This window comes from Ursus americanus, chromosome 8, assembly GCF_024610735.1.
Source record: "Ursus americanus isolate L20-20 chromosome 8, mUrsAme1.1.p, whole genome shotgun sequence".
In the NCBI taxonomy this organism is placed as follows: Eukaryota; Metazoa; Chordata; class Mammalia; order Carnivora; family Ursidae; genus Ursus; species Ursus americanus.
Genome location: NC_142134.1, coordinates 23,554,742 through 23,581,322, shown reverse-complemented (window position 1 = coordinate 23,581,322; position 26,581 = coordinate 23,554,742). Strand labels below are relative to the sequence as shown.

Genomic DNA, 26,581 nt, shown 5'->3' with positions numbered 1-26,581 from the left:
TCACATTCTTAAAAGATACAACCTTCTGCAGTTTTCTCTTTCAACAATACCAGTGATCTGCTCATAAGATGAACCATTCACATGAATAATGGATGAGATTTTTTTCATTTAATAGTAAATGAGTATAGGTGGATGGCTGTACTTAGCAGAACAGTTCCACTGTGGAAATGTCTTACCTGCTTATTAAAAATGCCCTTTCTAAGAACAGAGAAAACAATTCCTTTTGAGTTGTTTTGATCACAGACTCTCTCCCGGAAATAAGATCTATTAAGTTCACCTTTAAAGTTTCAGACAACTTCTTTTTTTAAGTTTTAAGATTTTATTTTTAAGTAATCTCTAACACCCAATGTGGAACTCAAACTCACAACCCTGAAATCAAGAATTGCCTGCTCTACCAACTGAGCCAGTCAGTTGCCCTCAGACAATTAATTTCTATAGTGTTACCTGAAGACTAATGATATCTGCATCACAGTTAACAATTTCTTCCATAATTCCCTTTTTCCTGTATTCCCAGTTTAATGCCCAGGATGGGCAATAGCCGTATAGCTGCCGGGTGGCGTATTTATCACATAACACATTGTAACACATAACCGTGAATGATGCTAAGAAGTGGGAGAAAAAAACAAAAGACAAAAGGGAGAAAATTAAGCAAGTTTTTCAAAAAGAAGTATCATGTGTATACCTGCACAAGCACAGATGGCACACAAACCCATCCCAAATATCATCACTGTGAAATGCCTTCAGCAAAATTCTGTTAAACTGTATCTACTAAGACTGCATTGGAGTCCATCAGATCAAAGTTCTTTCACTAGAATTAGACTTACAGTTCATATTTTAGATTTTTAGGAAATTTATTTTAATAAAAATTCAAATTCGAAGTCAGAATGTTAATTTTTTTGCACATAATTTTTTGAGCAAAGCTCTATATAAGTGGAACAAAAGTGAATTTTAGTTTTGTTCATTAGAAGACTCTATCTTCATTAATTTTTGTTAACAAAATATCCATTATTTAATACTTCTGGGAGCCTCTTACTGCTCTTATTGCCAGAAGGATATGGACTAACAAAGTTTAGTTATAACAGAATCCTTTTTGCCAAATCATATATTCATTTCTGAAACTGAATTCTCATTTTAAAATGCCCTTGAACTATAAAAGGACTGTAAACAAACTAACAGGAAAACAACATTTATAGCCTTGCTACCCAAAAATGTGCTCTGAAGACCAAGAGCATCAGTTATCACCTAGGAACTCAAAAATGCAGACTCTGTGGTACCCAAAGACCTACCAAGTCAGAACCTGCAAGCTGACAAAATCCCTAGGTGATTCACATGGATACCCATTAGAATCACTTTATACAGTGTTCTTTAAAAGTGCTCATACCCAGGGCCCTGCTCAAGACTGAATAAATTATTTAGGGTCTAGATACTCATATTTTTAAAAGCATCCCTGATGACTATAATGGGCAGGGATGGTTGTGAATCACATACTTTAAAAAAAGGTGAGGAATCCAAATAACCAGGTAATAATACTTGATTGAAGTTGGTTAGGATTCAGATAATGGGGAAAGGATTAAGAGAAACTCAGTTCAATGGTCCCCTGGGGATCAAACTGGAGGCCATTTAGTACATTAGCTTTTTCACTATCTGGTACTGATTCTTACAAAACTATCATTATAGTTTTGTAGCTATAAATCGTAAGTTATTATAGACATCTCCCTACTCACAGAAGTAAAAGCACTCAGATCCTACTTAGGAAAGTACAACACATCCCAAGAAAAATCCATACTCATTTTTCAATAAGGAAAACCCAAGAACACATTACTTTGAGAATTCAACAACTGATGAAATCATGTTTCCATTGTTCTTTTTCTTAATGAAAATGTACGTGTGCAGTATAAGGAAAGCTTTTCTTCAAGATTATGTTCACTAGTGCTCAAGAAAGGATTACTTTGAAGAACCAGAAAATGGTATTTTTAAAATCAGAAAAGGAACAATTAATTATGCATTAGGGAAGGCTAAACAAAATAAATCCACCAAAGATAAGGCTTGCAGAAAACCTTAGGTATTCCTTTTACTCAGACCATCAATGTGCATTCTGTTAATGGAAGTGTTGCTCATGATGGAGCACGAACACGGTGCCTCCTAGAACAGGCTGATCCTGTGACTCTAAGAGTGTGGAAGTTTAAAATTAGTGCCTCTGGAAGACACAAAAAATGTACTGTATATGCAGTTATTTCTCAGTGTTATTAAAATGCAACAGAACCATGAAGATGTTATACTTCCTACCATTTCCCAATTTCAAAGCAAGTAATTTTTTCTGAATCCTCTTTAAAAAAGTACACAAACCGAAGGACTTAAAAAGTACAGAAGAAGTTCTGTGATTTACCCTTTAAAAATTACTAATGTGTCAGTGCTCAGTGACAGAGCCAACCTTGGTATTAAAACAATAAAATTTTCATTTGTTAATTTTAAAATGAAATTAGATATAATGAAAACTTACTCTTTTGATTAAAAAGAAGGCATTTAGAGAAATACTAATTCATAATTTTAAGTAGAATTCCCAATCATAAAATGTTTAACAAGCAGTAAGAAGCACTATAAATGATGTCAAATCATTATTGGTCTCCACAAGAGATAAAGGTTTATATTTTCTACATTACCGAAGTTCTCCAAATGCTGAGCTATATCCTTAAATTACCCAAATACTCAAGCTCTACCATTTCTACACCATTGGCCTTGTAATCATATTTTGTTTCCAATATAGCAAATACAGATTCAGTCTAAATTATTCTTTCACTCTACCCACTGAAGAAAGATAAAGTACCCAAGTAGTTTAAAATTTTCAGAAGAAAATTCATTATTTTTCATTTTTTAAGTCACCCAATACCTTGTGTGAAGAGGCCATTTGGAAGGCCTTATTTATTTTCTTATTTGGAAGGCTTTATTTATTACAAGGAATAATTGTAAAACCAAGAGCTACATCACTGTGAAAGACAGAGGAGATTCCTACACGTGGCCTTAATATGGGTTTTAACTTTCAAATCTGTCAGTAGTTTTTGAAGCTCATTTACCTTGTGGGCATAAAATGAAGGCTTGTAATACTTAAATCACAAAGCCCAAATGGCATTTCAACTATTTCTGAAAAAAATCAAAGAAAAATAAGAGAAACTATTTACCTGATGGCAGAATTTGGTCTCGTTCTTTTAATGTAATCCATGGCCTCGGAGGAAGCTGCTCTGGATGAACTGGGGGGAGGAAAAATCTTTTATAAATGTAGGTTAATTTCATGTGCTTCTAAATTCAGTATCATTTACTTTATAATGTTAAATCAACTTCTGTTTTCTCTTCAGCTATAATGGCCCACAACAGACTTAAAAATCTAATACTGAAATATAAGGAAGATTTAGAAGCCAAAGGGAGTTTAAGTAGACCTACGCAGAAAACACATAATGAACATATGAAAAGAACATTAGGAAACTCATTATTGGCATTTCCACTTACACAGTACTTATAAGAAGTACCTATTTATTTATTTAAAGATTTTATTTATTTATTTGACAGAGAGAGAGACAGCGAGTGAGAGAAGGAACACAAGCAGGGGTAGTGGGAGAGGAAGAAGCAGTCTCCCAGTGGAGCATGGAGCCCGATGCTGGGGCTCCATCCCAGGACTTCGGGATCACACGGTGAGCCAAAGGCAGACACTTAACGACTGAGTCACCCAGGCGCCCCAAGAAGTACCTATTTCAAACCTTAAGTAAGATCAGGGTGCCTGGGTAACTCGGTAGGGTCGGTTAAGCATCCAGCTCCTGATTTCAGCTCAGGTCACGCTCCCATGGTCTTGGGATGAGCCCGTCTACTCTCAGCAGGGAGTCCGCTTGGGATTCTCTCCCTTGCCCTCTGCCCCTCCCCCTGCTCACCCACACTCTCTAAAAATCTTAAAACACACACACACACACACACACACACACACACACAAAACCTTACATAAGCTCTTATGTCTTAATTACAAATGTAAATAGTGTAAATTTTCCTGCCGGGAAATCAAAGCTATGTGAAGTTCCAAAATACTAACAAACTGAAATACTCAAATATCTTTAAAATAGAAAAAAACACATGTGAATATGCATAATAAAAGTTAATGAATTTTATAATGGGGCTTTCATTTCCTAATTTTTATTTTATAACATTCATGTAAAACAAGAGATTAGAACTACATTATACAGAAAAAAGGAAGGCACTGGTTAAACATTAATTACTCAGATATGGTTATCAATACCATGGAACTAAAAGCTACCCAACTATCAGATGAGAGAAAATTCACTAAGTTAAGATTTAACTATGTTTTTACTTTTTCCTTTTAAAAAAGTTGACAATTACAGGACAATTAGATTGAAGTGTGCATATTTTCCCAGGGAATGTAGTGGCTGAGAAATGTACTCCCTTAAAAACAAAACACTCTTATCTTCACCCAGCCACAGAAATTTAAGATCTTTAGAAATTTACGATTTAAGAAATTTACCAGAGTATTTAAGATCTTTAAAAGTTTCCCTTTATTAGCCATTTTGGTTTTCCAAAAGCCTATCTAAAGGATGCAAGTTTTAGCATCCATACTTTTCACAATGTGGAATGATTATTTTTGCATAGTCCGTATCTTGCCAGGAAAGGAATGAAGGTTATCGTAAGATGACAAACAAACCATCCACCTGAATCAACATATTGAATCCTGGAAAAAATCATGCCGCCAGGAATGCCATGCCACAATCATGAAAACTATCTAAAGAATGGAAAGCCCAATATATAAATACAATGAAGTGTAAACAAGGAACTTTCTAGCTGTTGGGTTCCCTATCAGCAAATGGTTAAAAATTCAGAAATCAAAAAATCCTCAAAATAAAACAAGTAAGGTGATGCTGACGGTCTGGTGCCTCCCAGAACTTTACTAATATATTTTAACTAATACATCACAACATATCAGTATAAGTAAAGTGCAAAGTATTCATCAACAATATCCAAAGAGCCAAAAACCTATGAAAAACCACTGTATCTCACCAGTAACCAGGAAAAATAAAAAGATGAGAGAGCATGTTTTTATTCAGGTTGTCCCCCAAATTTTAATATATCCAAAATTGATGATGGTGATAAGATAGGAATACTTGCATATACAGCTGGTAAGAATATAAACTGGGAGCTTTCTGGGAGGATAAGCTGGATCGTCTTTTAAAATTTAAACATCTATGACCCTGTGACTCAGCAATTCTATTTCCTGGGATCAGCCCTATCTGCATAAAGAAGCATTCAAAGTTATTCATTACCCTATTGTTTATAATAGCAAAAACAAGGGTAAATGACTAATATCCATTTTACAGAAGTCTATGCTATAGTTTAAGAAAAAAAAGGACAGACACATGTGTGCTAAAGCTATACAAAAGCTATATAAGCTTGGAAAGCTATACAAAAAATACTGAGTGAAAACAACTAGAAAATATATAATGATGAGGCACCTGAGTGGCTCAGTCAGTTAAGCAGATGACTCTTAATTTCAGCTCAGGGTCCTGGGATTAAGCCCCGCATTGGGCTCTGCACTCAGCGGGGAGTCTGCCTGAGGCTCTCTCTCTCTCCCTCTCTGCCCCTCCCCTGCTTATGCATGCACTCTCTCTCAAATAAATAAATATTTAAATATACATATATATAATGATAAAACAGAACATGTTTTATTAGAAAACATTTTAAAAACACACATGAATCATAACACTTCTACTGGTATAATTCTTATATCTAAATGTCTATAAAAATATCTACAAGAACACACACCCAACTTACAAGTGTGTTTACTTACCATGGAGGGGACATGAAATTAAAGGTAGTGGTCAAAGAAAATTTTAGTCTTAATAGGAATTTTTACAAGGAGAATAATATATTCATGTGTGACATATACTTAATGTTTTTAAGATGAAACTGCAATCTCAGTGATATGACAAACCATCAAATAAAATAAAGACTGTTTAATAGATATATATATATAGTCCTAGACACAGTACTAGAATTTGGATCAATATGGAAGTCTGTTCTCATTAATAGAAAAGAAGAAACAGCAGTTAACATAGTAATATGTCTTTCAGAATCATGCCTACAATGTGATAAAATAGTAATCCTCCCATTTATATCTCCCATACATGCCACACCAGGTGATAGATAGCCCTGCAGCCAACCCTGGAGCCATGAAGAATAGGGGTGGGGGCGGGGAGTAGGGCAGCAAGAAAATCCTGATTTCTTTGGCCAGTGAAGCCAAAAAGGAGAAGTACATCAAGTTTTAGGTGGGAAACTCACACTCCATGGCAGTAGTAATCCAACATGCTAATGGCAATCTCTCTAACAGAGCCCGAGAGAGCCAACCCAACTCACCACTTCAGTGATCAGCAGCAGGGGCCTGGTCTGCCCACAGTAAGGGTGTCAGCTGAGCCTGGAAAAGCCGACAGAACCCATACACTAAACCTAAACTGGGCAACTGCTTGCTAAAATTGAGATTTGATTTTAAAAGGATCAAGAGTCTCCAAACCTAACATTCAAAATATCCAGGATACAACTGAAAATCACTGGTCATACCAAAGACCAGGAATTATCACAAACTAAATGAGAAAAGACTATCAACAGAGACCAACACAGACAGAATTCAGATGTTGAGATTATCTGACAGAGATTTTAGAGCAGCCATCATAAAGCTGCTTCAAGAAGTAATTACAAATTCTCCTGAAACAATGAAAATATAAAAAGTCCAAAGAAGCAGAAGTTCTACTTTTTTAAAAGATCCAAAATGAAATTACTCAACTGAAAAATACAATAATCAAAACAACAAAACTCACTGGAAGGGCACAAAAATAAAGATAACCAAAGAAAATTAGTGAATCTGAGTATTCCATTTGAACAGTTAAAAGGAACATAAACTGGGGGGGAGGGGGAAATGAACAGAGTTTGAGAGACCTATGGAACTGTAACAAAGCTCTATGACTCATATCAGAATCCAGAAGGAGAGGAGAAAGAACATGGGCTTAAAAAGTATTCTAAGAGATAATGACTAAAATGTCTCCAATTTGGTAAATGACATAAACCTACACATTCAAGAAGGTGAGCAAACCAAATAGAATAAACCCAAAGAAATCAACACCAAGACATATCATAAACCACTGAAAACTAAAGACAAAAAATAATCTCAAAAACATCAAAGAGAAAAGACACACTACCTTTCAGGGGAACAATGGGTTTCTTTTCTGAAACCATGGCAGCCAGAAGAACTGGCATATTTTCAAGTGCTGAAAGAAAAGAACTGTCAAACCACAAATTATGAATCCTGCAAAACTTCCCTTCAGAAATCAAGGGGAAATTGGGGCACCTGGGTGGCTCAGTCGGTTAAGTGTCTGCCTTCGGCTCAGTTCACTATCTCTGAATCCAGGGATCCAGTCCCTGCTCAGCAGGGAGCCCACTTCTCCTTCTCCCTCTGTCCCTCCCCCTGCTTGTGCTCACTTTATTTCTCTCTCTCAAAGTCTCTAAAAAACTTTAAAAAAACAAAGAAATCAAGGGGAAATAAAAATATTATAAAAGGAAAACCTTGAAACTTTGTTGCTAGCAGACCTGTCCTTAAAAAACGGCTAAAGGAAGCTCTCTAAACAGAAAAGAAATGATAACAGAAGAAGTGGAACATCAAAAAGGAAGGAACAAGCAATGAGTAAAATTAGGGGTAAACACAATGGATTACCACCTCCACATGAGCTTCTTAAATCATATCTGATGGTTAAAGCACAAATTACAACATCTGTGTGGTACTCTGTGTAGGTAGAGGAAAGATTAAAGACAATTACATTTTAATAAAAGTGGGGAGTGTGAAGGCACATAAATGGAAATAAGGGAACAATCATGCACTTAAAGTAATAAAACTCCATGATTAGTAGACTATGCTAAATATGTATATTGTGATATCTAGAACAACCACCAAGAAAAGAATTTCAAATAAGAACTCTAAGTTTCAAAAATAGCATAAATAAGGGGAGAATTCTAAAAAATGTTTAACCCATAGGAAACCAAGAAAAGATAAAGGAGAAACAGTGCAAACAAACAGAAAACAACTTAAAAAAATGGAAAACTTAAGTTCTACATACCAATAATTACTTTAAATGGAATTATCTAAACATACAAATTAAAAGAGCAGAATCTTGGCAGAGCAGACATAAAAATGTGACACATGGCTCAACTGTATGTGGCCTACAAGAAACTCATGTTAAATACAACAACATAGTAAAGTTGAAGGAGGATGGATAAAGATGTACCATGCCAGCAATAAACAATAACAAAAAAAGGAGGGCAGTTATATTAACAACAGCTAAAGCAGACTTAATTAAAGAGTTAGGAAAATACTAGAAACTAAGAAGGTCATTACATAATGATAAAAGTTTCAAACCACTACATTAGAATGAGTTATTCTAAATATGTATACACCAAACAATACACCTTCAAAATACATGAAGGAAAAACTGACAGGGCTGAAAGGAAAAACAGACAAATCTACAATTACAGTTGGGGATTTCAACACTATAATGTCGGTATTTATAAAAGTACAAGATAAAAAAATCAGAAAAGATACAGAAGAATGGAATATCACCACCAACTAACATGATCTAATTTAATTTACACTTATAGAACCATTCACCAAGACAATAAAACAAACCCCAGAAAATTTAAAAGAACTGAAACAATGCAGAATATGTTTTCCAACTGGTCCCAAACTGGAATCCAACAAGAATAACAGAACAAGAAATTAAACAACACATTTCTAAATAATCCATGAGTGAAAGAGGAAGTCTCAAAGGAAATTTTTAAAAATACATTAAACAGAATGAAAACACAACATATCAAAATTTGTGGGGTACAGTTAAAGTAGTTCTGAGAGGGGAAAAAATGTAATGCTACAGTCTTGCATTTATAAAGAGGAAGAATTTCAAATCAGATCAAAATAAGTTTTTACTTCAAACAAGAAAAAGAACAAAACAAACCCAAAACAAGCAGACAGAGAAATTACTAAGATAGAAGGAAACACAAAGGTTAAACATAAAAGAACAGAAAACGATATACAGCTCAAATTCTAACCAGAAAGAACATGCATAACTAGATATTTTCATTAGCCATATTAACATTAACATAATAAGTACAGCATCAGGAGCAGATAAACACTTCAAATAACCAAAAAGATGAAACACATGAAAATATGCCCTCAATATATGTAATTAAAAAGAAATACTAGGAACAAAGGAAGTGATTACATAATGATAAAAGAATCAATCCTTTTGATCCCTATAAGAGTTATAAGAAATAAACAAATCTACAAAGGGGGAATTTTTAATAAGGTTCTATCAATAATGAATAAAAACAAAGTACCAAGTATGTATGTCCTATTCAAACAATTAACAAATGTAAACTAATATTTATAGAATACAGCACGAAATAACTACAGAATACATTTTCTATTTAAGTGCATACTTAAAATTTAGAAAAATTAAGCATATGCTAGCTAATAAATAACACATTTAAACATTTTTAATCAATTAGAGTACTCTCTGACCACAATGAAATTAAGCTAGGACTCAATGACAAAGAAAACATCTCCCCTAGAAATAAAAATACTTCTAAATGATTCATCTAAAAAGAAATGATGAGAGCTATTAGAAAATATAAACTGGGGGCACCTGGGTGGCTCAGTCGGTTAAGCGTCTGCCTTTGGCTTAGGTCATGATCCCAGGGTCCTGGGATCGAGCCTCACATCAGGCTCCCCGCTCAGCAGGGAAGTCTGCCTCTCCCTCTCCATCTACCTCTCTCCCTGCTCATGCTCTGTCTCACTCTCTCAAATAAATAAAATCTTAAAAAAAAAAAAAAGAATATAAACTGAATGATAATGAAAATAATACAAATTAAAACTTGAAGGATGCAGCTAAAAAGCCATGTTTAAAGGGAGATTTATAAATAAATACTTAGAGGAAAAAAAAGAAAGTCTAAAGGTTAATGATTAAGATGTTAAGAAGTTAGAAAAAGAACAGCAAAGAAAACTCAAAGAAAGGCAAAAGAATAAAAATTAAAAATCACTGATATTAAAAATAAGAGCGTACTAATAAAGCTAAAAATTGGTTCTTTTTTTTTTTTTCAAAGAAAATACTGAAAAATACCTGGGCAAGACTATGCATGAAGTAAATAAAGGCAACATAACTAATATCTAGAATGGAAAAGATATCACTATATATCAAATTCTGAACTTTATATGTCAATAAATTTGAAGATTTAGATAAAATGGGCAAATTACAAAAAAACACAACTTTCAGAAACTGATGGAGAAACGAAGACTCAGAACAGTACAATAGTTATTAAAGAAATTCAATCAGTAATTGAGAACTTCCTTCAAAGCAACCCCAGACTCAGATGTATTCTACCAGACATTTAAGAAAAAGGCACACCTGGGTGGCTCAGTCAGTTAAGCATCTGTCTTCAGCTCAGGTTATGATCCCAGGGTTCTGAGATCAGGCCCTGCATCTGGTTCCCTGCTCAGCGGGGAGCCTGCTTCTCCCTCTCTCTCGGGCCCTCCCCCACCTCATGCCCGCACACGCATGCAAGCACACACTTCCTCTATGTCAGATAAATAAAATCTTTAAAAACAAAAACAAAAACCAATCTTAAATATACTCTTCCAAGTAACAGAAAATAAATAAATTTTATGATGCCAGTATAATCTTTATATTAAAATCTGATAAGGATACTGAAGGAAAATTATTGGCCAATCTCAAACTCACATGCAAAAAATCCTAAGTAAAATATTAGCAAACTGAGTAAAGGGATATATAAAAATACTGTATTACAACCTACTTGAATTTATTTTAAGAATAGAAAGGTGGTATAACATGAAAATCAATGCATTTACCAAATTAACAGAATAAAGGACAGAAAATATATCCTCATCTTAATAGAGAAAGAGCATTTGATAAAATTCAACATTTGTTCCTATTAAAAAATTAAAAACTCTAACAAACTAGGAATAGAAGAAAACTTATTAATCTGGTAAACTTCCTTAACCTATATAAAAACTATGGTGAGTGTTTTATAATTATTAAAAGCTAATAAATTTTGAAATTAGACAAATTATCACTACTTTTAGTTACCATCTACTGGTGATCTTAGCAAGTGCAATAAGGCAAGAAAAAGAAATAAAAGATACAAGAACTAGAGAGTAATAAAAGTGTCGTTATACGCAGATGATACAATTGTAGAAATTGAAATTAAAATACATTAGGATTAAAAAGAGTTTAGCAAAGTGGCTGAGTATGTATTTACCAAAGGCATTTACAAGTGTTCATCAAGGTACCTGAATACCAATAAATATACAAACCCCAACTATATTCCATAAATGAGCAATAATAATCTTATTAAGAATCATTTCTGAAAAGACGGTTTTGAGGGCATCAAAAAAGTCAATAACTAGAATAAATGTAATAAAAAATGTGAAGACCACTACACAGAAACCTAAAACTCAATACTGGGAGAAACTAGAGAAAGCAAAATAAATCAAAGAATACTCAACATCGTTAGATTAGCAAATCCAGTGTTGTAAACATGTTGATTCTTTTCAAAGCAATCTATAGATTCAATATATTCTCAACCTAAATCCCTACCTTTTCGGGAGGGTAGAAATTTGAAAAGCCAATTCCAACAATTTTAATGAAAATACAAGGTAAAGGAAGCACGGGGCCAAAACTAGCTTAGACTTTAGAATCAAATCAAGAGGGGAGACTTAACTCTACTGAATCTTAAGCCATTTTATAAAAATGCCATAATTAAAGACACTGTTACATTGCCATAAAGACTACTAGAAATGAACGGAGAACACAAAATGTCAGAAATAAACCCATATATACAATGACAATTTATGACAAAGATGGCCCTAAAAAACAGTAATGAAAGGACAGTCTTTTCAACAAATGGCTCAAGGTCAATTTAATCTATTATGGAAAAGTTATGAAAATTGACTCCTGTGTTATACAAATTTCAATTCTACGAAGAATACTAGCTTTAAATGTTACAAGTAAAAAATGTAATTTTTAGATACAGGAAAATATATTCTTCAGCTTCAGGTAGGGAAAAATTCTTAAACAGGACACAAGAGCAATATCATAATAGAAAAGATCAATAAATTCAATTATTTAAAATGTTTTCTGTTCAAAACAAAAGACAAATTAACAAAGAGGAAAGGCAAACAACAGCATGGGAGAAGATACCTGCAACATATACACCAACAAATGACTTGCATCTAAAGCACTGAAGAACTCCTTAAAAATTACACACACATACACCCCACACACACACACCAAATGAAAGGGTCAAGTAGCTACACCTATTTAGACAATGGAGATACGTATTTTTAAAGCAGGAAGGAAACAGCATATACATACTATATATATAGATATATATATATATCTATATATATAGCTAAATTAAACTTTTAGCCATATATTCTTAATTTGTTACTAAAAAGATTCTCTTAAATTTATTATCTCTCTCCCATCAACCAAATTTTAGTCTTTATAGCCAAAATAATTTAGATGATATGAATCTGGTTTTTACATTATTGTAAATATTACTATTTTTTTTAAAATTTTGCATGTAGGTATCTTCTATGATGGAGAGAATTAAAAAGAGTATATGTCCTGTAAATAAAGATTAAATTCCACCCTTTTCTTAAAAAAAAAAAAAAAAAAGAGTATAGACAATATACTATGATGCTGGCCTCATGCTAGACTCTAGATTTCTCTAGCTCTGTTTCAAGACTCTGTATTTAAGAAAGACATTATTCTAAGAAAAAGATCTGAATTTCAGCATCTACATACTTTTACTCACATTTTGAGTGTTTAAGCAAAAAGAAAAAAAAAGAAAACAAGAAGTTTTAAGTCAAATTCTTAAAAGATTTCTTACATAGAAAAATTTCCATTTCGAATAAAACTATTTTACTCAGACAGATATGGTGTTGTTAATCAAAATCCTGCTTGCAAAATTTCCACAACTGTGTAGTGAATCAAACTATTAATTTCATTCACAAAAAATGTGTACAGTGTATGGGATCCACATAATCCCCACCAAATTCAAACAATAACTATGTATCTGTGATGAAGAGCAAGAGAATCTTGGGTTCACAGCTCTGGTATTAATCAGCTGTGTTAACTTGGGAAAATTAATTTATTCTCTGAATCTCAGAACTTGCATCTGTACAATACCAGTAAAAATTCAGACCTCTTAGATTCTTAGAAAAATTAAATGAGATAATGTAACTAAAGCTCCTAATATATTGCTTGGTAAACAGAAAGCACTCAGTATATGAAAAGAATGTCCCACTACCATGGGATACAGTATTAGAAGGAACTCTAGGGGCGCCTGGGTGGCACAGCGGTTAAGCGTCTGCCTTCGGCTCAGGGCGTGATCCCGGCGTTATGGGTTCGAGCCCCACATCAGGCTCCTCCGCTATGAGCCTGCTTCCTCCTCTCCCATTCCCCCTGCTTGTGTCCCTCTCTCACTGGCTGTCTCTGTCAAATAAATAAATAAAATATTTTTTTTAAAAAAAAGGAACTCTAAAACTATGAGAAGTTATTTTAAAAAAAAAAAGGTCAGATGGTCTCAAGCAACATGGGACATATTACCTAGTAGTAATACATGTAGAGTTCACTGATCATTAAGAGTTACCTGCAAGATTGTCAAGCATGAAGTTCAGTAGCTTTCGGGTTCCATCTGGGTCCTGGTATAAATTGAGAATATCCTGTGATAAAGGATTGCCTAAGGCAGAATACAAAAATAAAATCTGTAAGACTTACAATTGTAAGACCAGACAAATGTACACAATAAAATATTAATTTTGTAAAGTGAATTTTAAAGTATTTAATCTGTTACATAAATTTAAAGCAATTATGTGAATCTAAAGAAATACTCTTTAAGATAGTCATAAAATTTCAAAAACATTTTCTTTTCAGATTTCAAGGTTTATACTATATACCTACAATGTATGTTTGCCAAAATCATATATATAAACATACATATTAATCTTAGTCAATTCTGAAGTAATACCACAAACCAGTACCCTGAATTAACCTTTGTAAGTTCTAAATTTATCTTTGAAAGACAATATTCTAACTGAAAGACAAACAGTCCTATGAGAAAGAATGAATGCTATCATAAAAAAAAGGAGGGTCTTCCTAGTTAGAATATTTATATTACATATGGAGAAAGGAAGACATTTCAAGTGAAAAGGAAACCTTGTACAAATGTGAGTTAGTGAAATGTGAGAGGAAAATGAAAATAAGAATTTTTTCATGATGGTGATCAGGAATATCTGAGTACTAATGGTACAGATGTATTAAATATCAAAAACACAAGCTATTGTTAACAGTCTATATATTCCCTTAAGAAATATAAGAGGGATTTGTCAAAACAGGCATGCAATAACAATCTTGCAAACAGATTTGAAAAGACAAAAACCATGGAACTTCCAGAAACAAAGGTTTTAACTACTGAAGCAAACAAAATCTTCAACACACACACTCAGCAGAATGGCTAAAATTTAAAAATATTGACCATAAAAGTGATAGAAAAATGTAGACTCCTTGGAACTCTCATATTGCTGGTAGAAGTATAAATGGTCCAACTGTGGTGAAAATCTGATTGGCAGTTTCCAATCGACTTGAAAGAGAAAAAGGAAATTTCCTGGTGTGACAAAAATGCTCTATATCTTCAGGTTGGCAGTGGTAACATGAGTATATACTTTTATCAAAATTAGTCACAGTGCGTACTAAAATATTTGGGTATTTTACCATATAGAATGATAACTCAAAGTACTAGGGGGAAAAAACCTATCATCAATGAGTTAGGCAGTGCATCAGACTTGACTAAAAAATTAGTGAACAGAAAAAATACATTCAAAGAAACTACCAAAAATGCATAACCAAGAGTCAAAAAGATATAAAGTGGGAGACAGTTATTAGATATGTGAGTTAGGTAAGAAATCTTAACATATATTAAATTGGAGTTCTAGAAATAGAGAACAGGAGTTAGGTCTCTGGCTCAACATACAAAGAACGTGGAAGTTGTCCCTCCTGTCCCCACAACTGAAGTCATAAGGCAAACTGCTGCCCTGAACACAAACAAGCAGATATAGAGAATCACAGCCGAGTGGCAGGAAAAGTCCAGATACAGAACCCCAGAAATGAACTAGTATCAGTTGGCACACTTGAAGTCATAATTGACAAATTGCTGGAGGCTTGGGGAAAATTAGCTTGAGAGTTAAAAAGTCAAAGGGACCCAATCTTAGGAACCTCCAACACTTCCCTGAGTTTTATCTCCAAGAGCCCCAACACGTTTTTAATATCAAGACTGGAGAAAAATTCCCCTTGTGCTTCTGGTGGGAAAGAGAGAGTGGGAGGTAGGGAGGGGGAGAGTAATGCTCTCCTTAACAAGTCCTGCATGCAAGGAAAACTATTTTACCAGAATATAATCAGGTGACGTTTTGCCATTTAACCCCAAGTAAATACCCCACACTCCAGCCCCTCAAGCCTGATTTGGGGCAGAGAGAGTAGGAAGGAGCATATCTAACTCAAAGGCCCAAAAAGAATGAGACCTAATCATAAAACTACAGAACTCTTCCTCTCTTTCCACATCTTACAACCACATGAGTATTGCTCCTGTATAATAAGAGGATTATGGTAAATAGAACTATAAGCCTCAGAGTCTCTGGGAAAACCCAATGGCAACAGAGGAGATAAAAACAAGAAAACTAGAGGAAATTTTAGACTCTGACACATAACAACAGCAAACAGTAAACACAGCCTAAGTTCTAGCCAGAAAGAGAGTTTGGAGAGAAGTAAGAAGATGCATTATTTAAAAAGAAAAAGGCTGCAAACTATCAAAAGATAATTTTTTAAAAAATGAATAAACTGACCCAAGAAGCACAATGTATACAAAGAAGTATATGAAAGGGTTTCATTTTACTTTGTACTGCAAATTAGAGAATGCCAATTGCAAGTAGAAAACTTAAAAACCTATTAGGGAAAATAACCAATTACTTAAAACAAAAAACATGGTAATGGCAATAAAATTCATTAGCAAAAATAGAAGCTGGAATACACTAGAATAATATTTTCGAAGGGTGCAAAATGGTATTCGAGACTGCAACACTCCTCCACCAGTTATCAACAAAAAAAGTAAAGATGGGGATCAGAAAAACACATCAACCAACCTGAACTGATATTTACGCAATACTGTACTCAAAAAGAGGAAAATATACAATCTTTTCAAGTGTACGTGAACATCCACCAAGAGAGACCATATTCCGGGCCAGAAAACAAACTGAAACATGTTTAAAAGAAACAAAATCAGAGCACTGATCATAAAAAAAAAAAAAAAACAGAAATTAAATAGAACTAGAAAATCTCCAAGAACTCTGAAATTAAACATCACGCTTCTAAGTAATCTATGGGTCAAAGACAAGGTCACAAAAAATTTTAATTCAATTAAAATGAAAATACATCATCAAATTGTAAGATGAACATAAGTCAGTGTCTAAAGGGAAATTTATAGCATTAAATCCTTATATTGGAAAAAAAAGATCTAAAATCAGTGACTTAACTTCCATATTAAGAATCTAAAAAAAGAAGAGCAAATGAACCCCAAAGAAACCAGAAAGAAATAATAAAGAGCAGAAATCAATAAAATTTACAGCCAAAAACAAGAGAGTAACATGGTACTGTTAGTCTGAACCTAAACATGGTACTTTGAAAAAGAGATAAATTTGATAAACCTACACTTGATCAAGAAAAAAAGACACAACTCCTAAATATCAAGAATTAAATAAGGAATAGTCCTTTAGGCATTAGGACAGGGAATACTAAGAAAACTTTCTTCTTAAGTTCAACAACTTAGAAAAAAATGACCAAATTCCTTGAAAGACAGAAAATATCAAACCTCACTCAAAACGAAATAGAAAATTCAGCCAAAAATGGCAGAGTAAGGACCTCCAAAAATTTGCCCCTTCATAAGAGCAAAATGGCAGGATATGGGTAAGGACGGTAATTTGTGGAGTTTTGACTTCTTCTGGTCCCTTACTGCCAAGGCAGCCTGGCAACTACTGAAGCAACCAAAATTGAGCTAGAGCCTTTCAAAACCTCATTCCCAAGACTAGTCATTTATCTGACCTGTGTGGTGGTAGTTCCTTGACTCTAGCCAAGTGCTAAAAGCCTTCCACCTGAAGGGGGAGAGGGTGTAAGGGCATGTTCGAGGAAACCATTACTGGTAAATGACTTAATTTATGGCTGTCTGAGGTCATGGAAACAGGTAAGGCAACAACAGACTAATCTAAATGCTAAATAGGAAAAGCTTGGGAATAAGATGTCAATAAGGGCTCTGAAAAGTTCTGACATATTCCAGGTTATCTAGAAAACCATAAACATGGGCAGCTTTGCATATGCTTACGAAACACCTGAAAACAGCCTAAGCTCTCACCTCTTCCTGATCTTGAGGCTGTGCACAAGTCAGAAGCTGGGACACTAAACTTAACAAATTTCAATGGCTCAGTCAGTAGAACATGTAGCTCTTGATCTCAGGGTCATAGGTTTGTGCCCCATGTTGGGTGTAGAGATTACTTAAAAATAAAATCTTAAAAAAACTACGGAGGCCAAAAGGTAGAAGAATGACATATTCAAAGTGCTGAAAGAAAAAAAAATTGTCAACTAAGAATTCTATATCTAGCAAAAATATCCTTCTTAGCTGAGGGAGAAATTAAGACAATCCCAGATAAGCAAAAACTGAATGAGTTTGTGACTAGACCAGTCCTACAGAAAATATTAAAGGGATTCCTACAGGATGAAGACACTGGATGGTAACTTGAATCCATACGATAAAAAGAAGAAGTACCAATAAAGATAACTATGTAGGTATCTATGAAGACAGCATAAATACAATTACTGGTTTTATTATTTTTCAATCTAAGAGACAACTGCATACAGAAATGATAAATCTATGTTGATGGCCACAATGTACAAAGATAATATTTATGACAGTAACAGCATAAATGAGAAGAGAATGGAGCTATAGGTGCAAAGTTTTTTTTATATTATTGAAATTAAGTTGATATTAATCCAAATTAAGACTACCATAAATGTTCACTGTAATCCCCAGGGTAATCACTAAGAAAATAGCTCAAAATAATGTAGCAAAAGAAACAAGGGAATGAAATTGGTACCCTGGAAAATATTCATTTAACACAAAAAAGGAAGGCATTAATTGAGAAACAGAGGAACAAGAAGGAACTAAGACATAGAAAATAGCAAAATGGTGATGAAAATCCTACCTTATCAGCAAATACATTAAATGTAAGTGGATTAAACTGTGATTAAAATACAGAGATCAGCAGAATGAATAAAACATAATTCATTATAGGCTGTCCACAAAAGATACACTATAGATTCAAAGACACAAATAGATTGAAAGTAAAAGACTAGAAAAAGGTATGCCACGCAAACAGAAAAGAGCTGGAGTGGCTATATTAAGAAAGGGATAATCTCAATGTCCTTTATCAATGAAAGAAATTGAATTAGTAGTTAAAAAAAAAGCTGACTCTAAAATTTATATGGAAATGTAGAGCATCTAAAGGTATAAAAGCAAACGTGAACAATAACAAAGTTGGAGATCTCATGCTACATAACCACAAAGAGTGGACAAAGTAGGACAGTATATTACAAAAATATCCGTAATTACAATATAGATGAGGCAACTGATCTGAACCACATTAAAAACAAAATAAAATCAGAATGTATTAAAAACAAAGCCCAGGGGTACCTGGGAGGCTCAATCAGTTAAACACTGGACCCTTGATTTCGGCTCAGTTCATGATCTCAGGGTCCTGGGATCAAGTCCCACGTTGGACTCTCCCCAACTCAGCAGGGGGTCTGCTTGTCTCCCTCTCCCTCTGCCCCTCCCCCTGCTTGCACACATGCTCTCTCTCTCTCAAATAAATAAATCTTAAAAAAAAAAAAAGCAAAGTCCAGCTATATACTATTTGTAAGAGATACCACTTAAGCATAAGCACACAGAAAGGCTGAAAATAAACAGATGAGAAAAGATATATTAGACAAATATTAACCAAAAGAAAACTTGCACAGCTGTAATATTAGACAACACAGACTATAAGATGAAAATACTCAACAAGGGAGGAAGAGGCTCACCACCTAATACCAGGTTCTATTCAACAGAAAGTACAGCAATATATACAATACATCAATATATGGGTGTAGGTGGTATACCTAATAAAATAATCTCAAAGGATATAAAGCAAAAGCCAAGTGAACTACATGGGGAAATGAGCAAATCCACAATTTTAGTGGAAATTTTAGCATTAATCACCTTAATTACTAAAAGAGGAAAGAGTCAAAAATTTGTAAAGATATAAAAAATCTGAGCAACAAATCTGATCTAATGGATAAACATATAGACCTGTGCCCAACAATTAGAAAAACAATATTCTCTCAGATTCAGTAAAACACTTAACAAAAATTGATCACATACTAGGTCATAAAGTAAGAATCAACAAATGTCAAAGAATGGATTCATACAGATTACCCTAACTGCCTATAATGCAGTTAACTTTAATGCTAACAATAAAAGAAGATAGATTTAAAATCATGTATGCATGGAAATGTTAAATAACAAATGGGTCAAAGAAGATATGATAACCTATATTAAAAATAATTAGGCCAAAACAAAAATGAAAATACTTCATATCAAAATTGTGGGATGCAACAACAGCAACAACAAAAATAGCCAAATAGGCAAATTTATAGCCTTACTTAAATGCTTATATAAAATAAGAAAATCTAAGTATAAACTAAACCATATATCTAACTTAAAAAGAGAAAAAAAGAAAATATATGATGTATCCAGACAAAACAGAATAAAGAAACACAGAACTGAACCAGTTTTTGAAAAATAAAAGGCAAAATTGATTCAATGAAAATAACATAACTGACAAATCCCTGGGGAGGCTACATCAAAAAAAAAAAAATAGCACAAATAAACAATCTTAGAAATGAAGGGGGGGTGATACAGCTATAAACAGAACAGAGTCTAAAAATATATCACAACAATGTTATGAACACTTTCAAGCAAATAAGTTTGGAAAAATTAAAAAGCTAACAAATTCCAGTAGTATACATATGGTCCAACAAAACTGACTCATTAACAATTAGAAAACCTCAATGGTTCTTGTAACTTCAAATATATTGGGGTGGTGCTTAAACATCTTCCACAAAGAAACAACCAGCAATAAGAGTTTCATATAATTATTCTACCCAAATTTCAAGGAACACATTAGTTCTGAGACCCGATTAAGAATCTTATTTAGGTCTGTCTTGTTCATGAGCATATGTTTAAAATTCCTTAAAAATCTTTTTTGTTGGGAGGGGCAGTTCAACAGGGGCCTGTGCTTCCCTCTTCATTCTTGGTGAGTGTGACAGATTCTGAGGTCTATGAGTCTGATACTGAGCAGTTTCTGTAGCTAGTTATATAGGCAACTAAATAGGTTAAGGCAACCACAGCAATATTTCCATGTAACTCTTTGCCCCCCCTGGGGAATCACAACTAATTTTTTGCTGCTTACTTGGTATTTGGTGCTTGCTTGAAAAGTGCTGGAGGGTTGGACATGAACTACTCAGATGCAGGGCAAAATCACTGTGTACATAGCATATGTCTGGGCCCATCTTGTAGCTTGAAGTGATAACGTTCTTTGTCTGACCCAGGAGTCTCACTGTCTTCTGCCACTATCCATGAAACAATAATTGGCTAACTTATTAGCTTATTAGTAGGGTAAAATTCAGGGCCTTCACATTCCTTGACAAATATTATCGAAATAAATCCAGCATACAGAAGCACCAGGTTGGATTTATCTCAGTAATGCAAGCGAGTTTAAACTGGAAAAAAATGGGAGCACCTGGCTGACTCAGTCAGAAGAGCATGTGACTCTTGCTCTTGGGGTCATGAGTTCAAGCCCCACACTGGGTGTAGAGATTACTTAAATAAACTTTAAAAAATGAATAATTAAATAGGAAAAATATAGATATAATTTATTAACTCGACCTATGAAATGAGAAAATTATCTCACAACAGATGAAGCATTTAATAAAATTCTGTACTCACATAAGGATTAGCAAAATAGAAACAGAAGAAAACTTCTAGAAACTAAAAAAAAAAGTGTTTTACCAAAAACACAAAGCAAATATGGAAAAATATTAGAAGCATTTCTTTTAAAAATGGGAATAGAAGCATGTTCACCCACTATTGATGCTTCTACTCAACATTGTACTAAACATTCTGGTCAGTACATTACAATAAGAAACATGTAAGAGTTTGAAACCAAACTGTCGTCAGCACGTGAAATGATTATCTGCATACAAAACCTGAAAAAATTTGCAGACAAATTTTCTGAAAGGTAAGAATTTAGCCAAGAAAGCCTACTACACATCAATTTTTTTCTTATGTGTCAACAGCAAATAGGCAGAAAAAGCAACTGTAAAAATAATTGTAATAGGAAAAAAAAGTGTAAGGTACTTAAGAAACAAACCCAACAAAGATGTACCTGAGCAAAAGATGTGCAGAAAGTTATAAAATTTTATTTGAAGACATTAAATAAGATCAAAATAAATGGAGAAGATGCCAAAATTCACAGATAGGAAGACTCAATATATTAAGATGTCAATTCTTCCTAAATTGGTCTACACATTCAATGCAATTCTGAAGTCCCAAGAGCACTTTTCATCAAACTGTAACAAGCTGCTTCTTATGCATGAGAAATCCAAGACAGCCAAACTGCCAAAACACTATGAAAGAAAAATGTAAGGGGAATTCCCAAAGCAGGTATCAAGTCTTAATATAAAGCCATAATAATGATTATGATAATGTAGCAATTAGTGCAAGGTTAGACAAATTGACCTCTGTATATATAAAACAGAGATCCAAAAACAGACCATGACATAGCTGAGAGAGAGATGACTCCACTGATGATCCATGGGAAAAGGGAAAACTATTCGCTAAATGATAGTGAGACAGTTGGTTATTCATAGGGAAAAAAAACAAGACTACATCACTCCCTAAATGAGACCCCTCATACCATCTAAAAAATTGGTTCCAAAATTGTATTTTGGAATTGTATTAGAATGCAATAGGTAAATGCAAAAGAATGAAACTGGACCATATACAAAATGAACTCAAGACCATATACAAAAATGAACTCAAAATGGTTTGATAACCTCAATAAGACCTGAAGCCATAAAATTCCTAAGAGAAAACACAGGCAGTCAAGTCTTGGACATTGGTCTTAATACCTTTGTAAATCTCTCTCCTCAGGCAAGGTAAACAAAATAAGTAAAATAAATAACTGGGACTACATCAAACTAAAAAGCTTTTGCACAGTGAAGGAAACCATCAACAGAACAAAAAAGCAACTTAATGAACGGGAGAAGATATGTGCAAATGCCCTACCTATTTAGTGTTAATATCCAAAATATACAAGGAACTCATATATATCAACACCAAAGAAAATCTGATTAAAAATGGGCAGAGGACCTGAATATTTTTCCAAAGAAGACATACAGAGGGCCAACAGACACATGAAGAGATGCTCAACATCACTAATCATTAAAGAAATGCAAATCAAAACCACAATGAGATTTTACTTCACACCAGAATGGCTAGTTTGAAAAGACAATAACCGGTGTTAGTGAACATATGGAGCAAAGGGAACCCTGTTGGTGGGAATGTAAATTGGTACATCTACTATGGAAAACAGTATGGAGGTTCCTCAAAAAGTTAAAAATAGAAATCCAATACAATCCAGTAATTCCACTTCTGTGTATTTACCAGAAGAAAATGAAAACATTAACTCAAAAAGATATATGCAGTCCTATGTTTACTGCAACATTATTTACAATAGCCAAGATATGGAAGCAACCCAAGTGTCCATCCACAGATAAATGGATAAAGAAGATATAGTATGTACATATATATTTGTGTGTATGTATATATGTATACGTGTACATATATGTGTATATATGTATACATACACACATAGACAATGGAATATTACATATATACATACACACATATACATACACACACAATGGAACATTACTAAGCCATAGAAATGAGATCTTGCCATTTCTGACAACATGGACAGGCCCACGGAGTATTATGCTAAGTGAAATAAGAGAAAGACAAATACCATATGATTTCACTTACACTGCAGAATCTAAAAAACAAAAACAAATCAATAAACAGAAAGCAGAATCAGACCTATAAATACAGAGAACAAAGTGATGGTTGCCAGATAACTGCCAATAGACAAAATGGGTGAAGGCTCCCAGTTATGCAATGAAATTAAGTTAGAAGAATAAAAAGTACATCATAAGAAATACAGTCAGTGGTATTTAAATTGTGTTACATGGTAACAGATGGTAACTACACTTGTGGTGAGCACAATATAACTTTCAGAGTTGTTGAATCACTATGTTGTACACCTGAAACTAATGTAACACTGTGTATCAAGTATACTCAAAAACAAACAAACAAAAAGCCAATGGACATTAAAAAGGTATATGCATCCCCGTTTACTGCAGTATTTACAACAGCTAAGATATGTAAACAACCCAAGTAACCAATGATAGATGAATGGATAAAGATGTGGTATATATAGATACACAATGAAATACTCGGCTATAAAAAAGAATGAAATCTTGCCATTTACAAAAATGTGGATGGGCCTAGAGGGAATTATGCTAAGTGAACTAAATCAGAGAGAGAAAAACAAATACCATATAATTTCACTTAGATGTGAAATCTAAAAAACAAAAGAAGGGCACCTGGCTGGCTCAGTCCATAGAGTATATGACTCTTGATCTCAGAGTTATGAGTTCAAAGTCCCATCATGGCCTTAGAGCTTACTCAATAAACACAAAGGGGTGGCTGAGTTGCTCAGTCAGTTAAGCAGCCAACTCTTGGTCTCAGCTCAGGTCATAATCTCAGGGTCATTAGATCCAGCCCTACATAGGGCTCCTCACTCAGCAGGTAGTCTACTTCTCTCCCTCTACTCCTCCTTCCACTCACACTCGTGCGCTCTCTCTCAAATAAATAAATCTTTAAACACACACACACACACACACACACACACCCCAAAAACCAAAACCAAAACAGTCTCTTACAGAGAACAAACTGGTGGTTGCCAACAGGGAGGGGGATGGAAAGTGGGGGGAAGTGGGTGAAATAGGTGAAGGAGATTAAGTAGTACAAATTTCCAATCATAAAATGAATAAACCATGGGGATAAGTACAGCATAGGGAATATAGTCAATAATATTGCAATAATGTTGTATGGTAACAGGTAGTAACTAAACTTAATGTGGTGAGCATTTTGTGGTGTGTGTGTGTGTGTGTGTGTGTGTGTGTGTGTATACATGTAACTGTCAAACCACTATGTTGTACACCTGAAACTAATACATCAACTATACCTCAATTTAAAAAAAATTTTAAACTTCAAATGAATGACAGAATTTACTATGAAGAGCAAAACCTTACAAAACTTTTAGGAAATAATACAGAAAGACATTTTTCTGACCTGGGGTAGGGTAGGATTTCTTTCACTAGTTATGACTTCATAAAAGAAAAGATCTTTAAATTCAACTACAATAAAAACAAATCTACTTATTAAAAGATACCTGAGAGAACAGAAAGAAAAGCCAGAGTAGAAGACATTTATAATACAAAAGAGACCAAACTTAAGAATACCTATAATCAGGAAGAAATAAATACTTCAAGTGAAAATGAGCAATAGACATCAATTGCAACTTCAAACAAGAAACATGGCCAATAAATATATGAAAAGGTGCTCAATCTTACTAGCAATTAGGAAAACACAAATTAAGAGAACTAGAAACTCACACTCAGTAACAGACAAAACTTTAAAAAGCTGACAATACTATGTGTTGGGAGGAAGACAGAAAAATGGAAACTATATTACTTTTGGGAGTGTATTTTAGTACAGCTACTTTGTAAAACATTATGGCATTACCTAATAAAGCTAAGGAAGTACAAGCAGATCTCTACGACCCAACTATTCCACTCCTAGGAACTCTATCAGGAGTTATGTATAAGAATGTTCATGGCTGCATTGCTTATAGTAGCCCCCCAAAAAAGGCAAATCATCTAAATATCTACTGTAGATTGAATAACTATAGCATATTCATATATCAGAGTACAACACAACAATTAAATTATAATTACATACATGCATGAACATGGCTGAATCATAAAAACATAAAGCTGAAAAAAGCAAGTCACAGAAAAATATATTCAGTAGGATTTCATTTATTTATATAAAGGTTAAAACACTGGTAATAGTTACATATATAACCCCAACATCTGGCAGTTAGTAGGTGTTCATCAATATCTGTTGTTCGATTGAAGGAAAAGTAAAGGAATAACTAACGTAAAATCCAGGACAGTAGTAACCTCTGGGAGAAGGGATGAAGATGTAATCATGAAAAGGCACACAGGAAAATTTTAAGGTACAGGGGACCTACACCAACGAGGTGTGATTATGCCCATTTCCCAATAATCTCACCAACAGTTACTTTATCAGATTTTTGGAATTCTTCCAATCTAACAGGTAGAAGTTGAGTATAGTTCCAATTTGCATTGTTATTATTTTGCATAAACTGATGAACTTCCTATGTTTTAAAGCCTGTGTATATCCTCTTATATGAGCTATTAATATGCTCTCTTCTAGATTGTTCTCTTGCCAATTTCTAGAAGCTCATTATATAACACAGAAATAAGTACTTTGCCTCCTATATGAATGACAGATTTTCGAAGTGCATTTCTTAAAAAAGGTACTGCAAATATATAATGGGTATCCAGTTATTCATCTTATTTTCTTTAAAATGTAGGTTATTCTTTTTGATTTCATGAATACAAAAACATGTTATTCTTTTGTATTTCATGAATAAAAAATTTCTCAAGTAAAAGAAGCTTCTATTGGCATGGTCCATTTTATTTTAAGGGAGATAAGTAATTCTTGGAAGAAAGCTAGAAATCTTCACAATTGCTGAAGTTCTATAAATAGTTTACAACCTGGGATTTCAATGTTTAATGTGTGAGGACAACTCTTTGGCCCATATGTTAGAGAAAAGTACTGCCTTACACCTTAAGACATGAGTTCTAAATTATTTAATATAACTATAGATGGGGCGCCTGGGTGGCACAGCGGTTAAGCGTCTGCCTTCGGCTCAGGGCGTGATCCCGGCGTTCTGGGATCGAGCCCCACATCAGGCTCCTCTGCTGGGAGCCTGCTTCTTCCTCTCCCACTCCCCCTGCTTGTGTTCCCTCTCTCGCTGGCCGTCTCTATCTCTGTCGAATAAATAAATAAAATCTTAAAAATAAAATAAAATAAAATAAAATAAAATAAAATAAAAATAAAATAA

General features: G+C 34.0%; 1 protein-coding gene across 3 annotated transcripts in view; it reads right to left on the bottom strand.

Annotated features, from left to right (window-relative positions):
- CNOT6L (CCR4-NOT transcription complex subunit 6 like) overlaps positions 1–26,581 on the bottom strand; it is a 100,224-nt gene that overhangs the window by 27,464 nt on the left and 46,179 nt on the right. For all 3 annotated transcript variants that reach the window (XM_087864058.1, XM_045790170.2, XM_045790160.2), the window contains exons 5-7: positions 13,759–13,848; positions 3,177–3,245; positions 445–602 (exon numbers count right to left, since the gene is read on the bottom strand). In XM_087864058.1, coding sequence (XP_087720184.1) covers positions 445–602; positions 3,177–3,245; positions 13,759–13,848 — 317 coding nt within the window. The remainder of the gene's footprint in view (positions 1–444; positions 603–3,176; positions 3,246–13,758; positions 13,849–26,581) is intronic.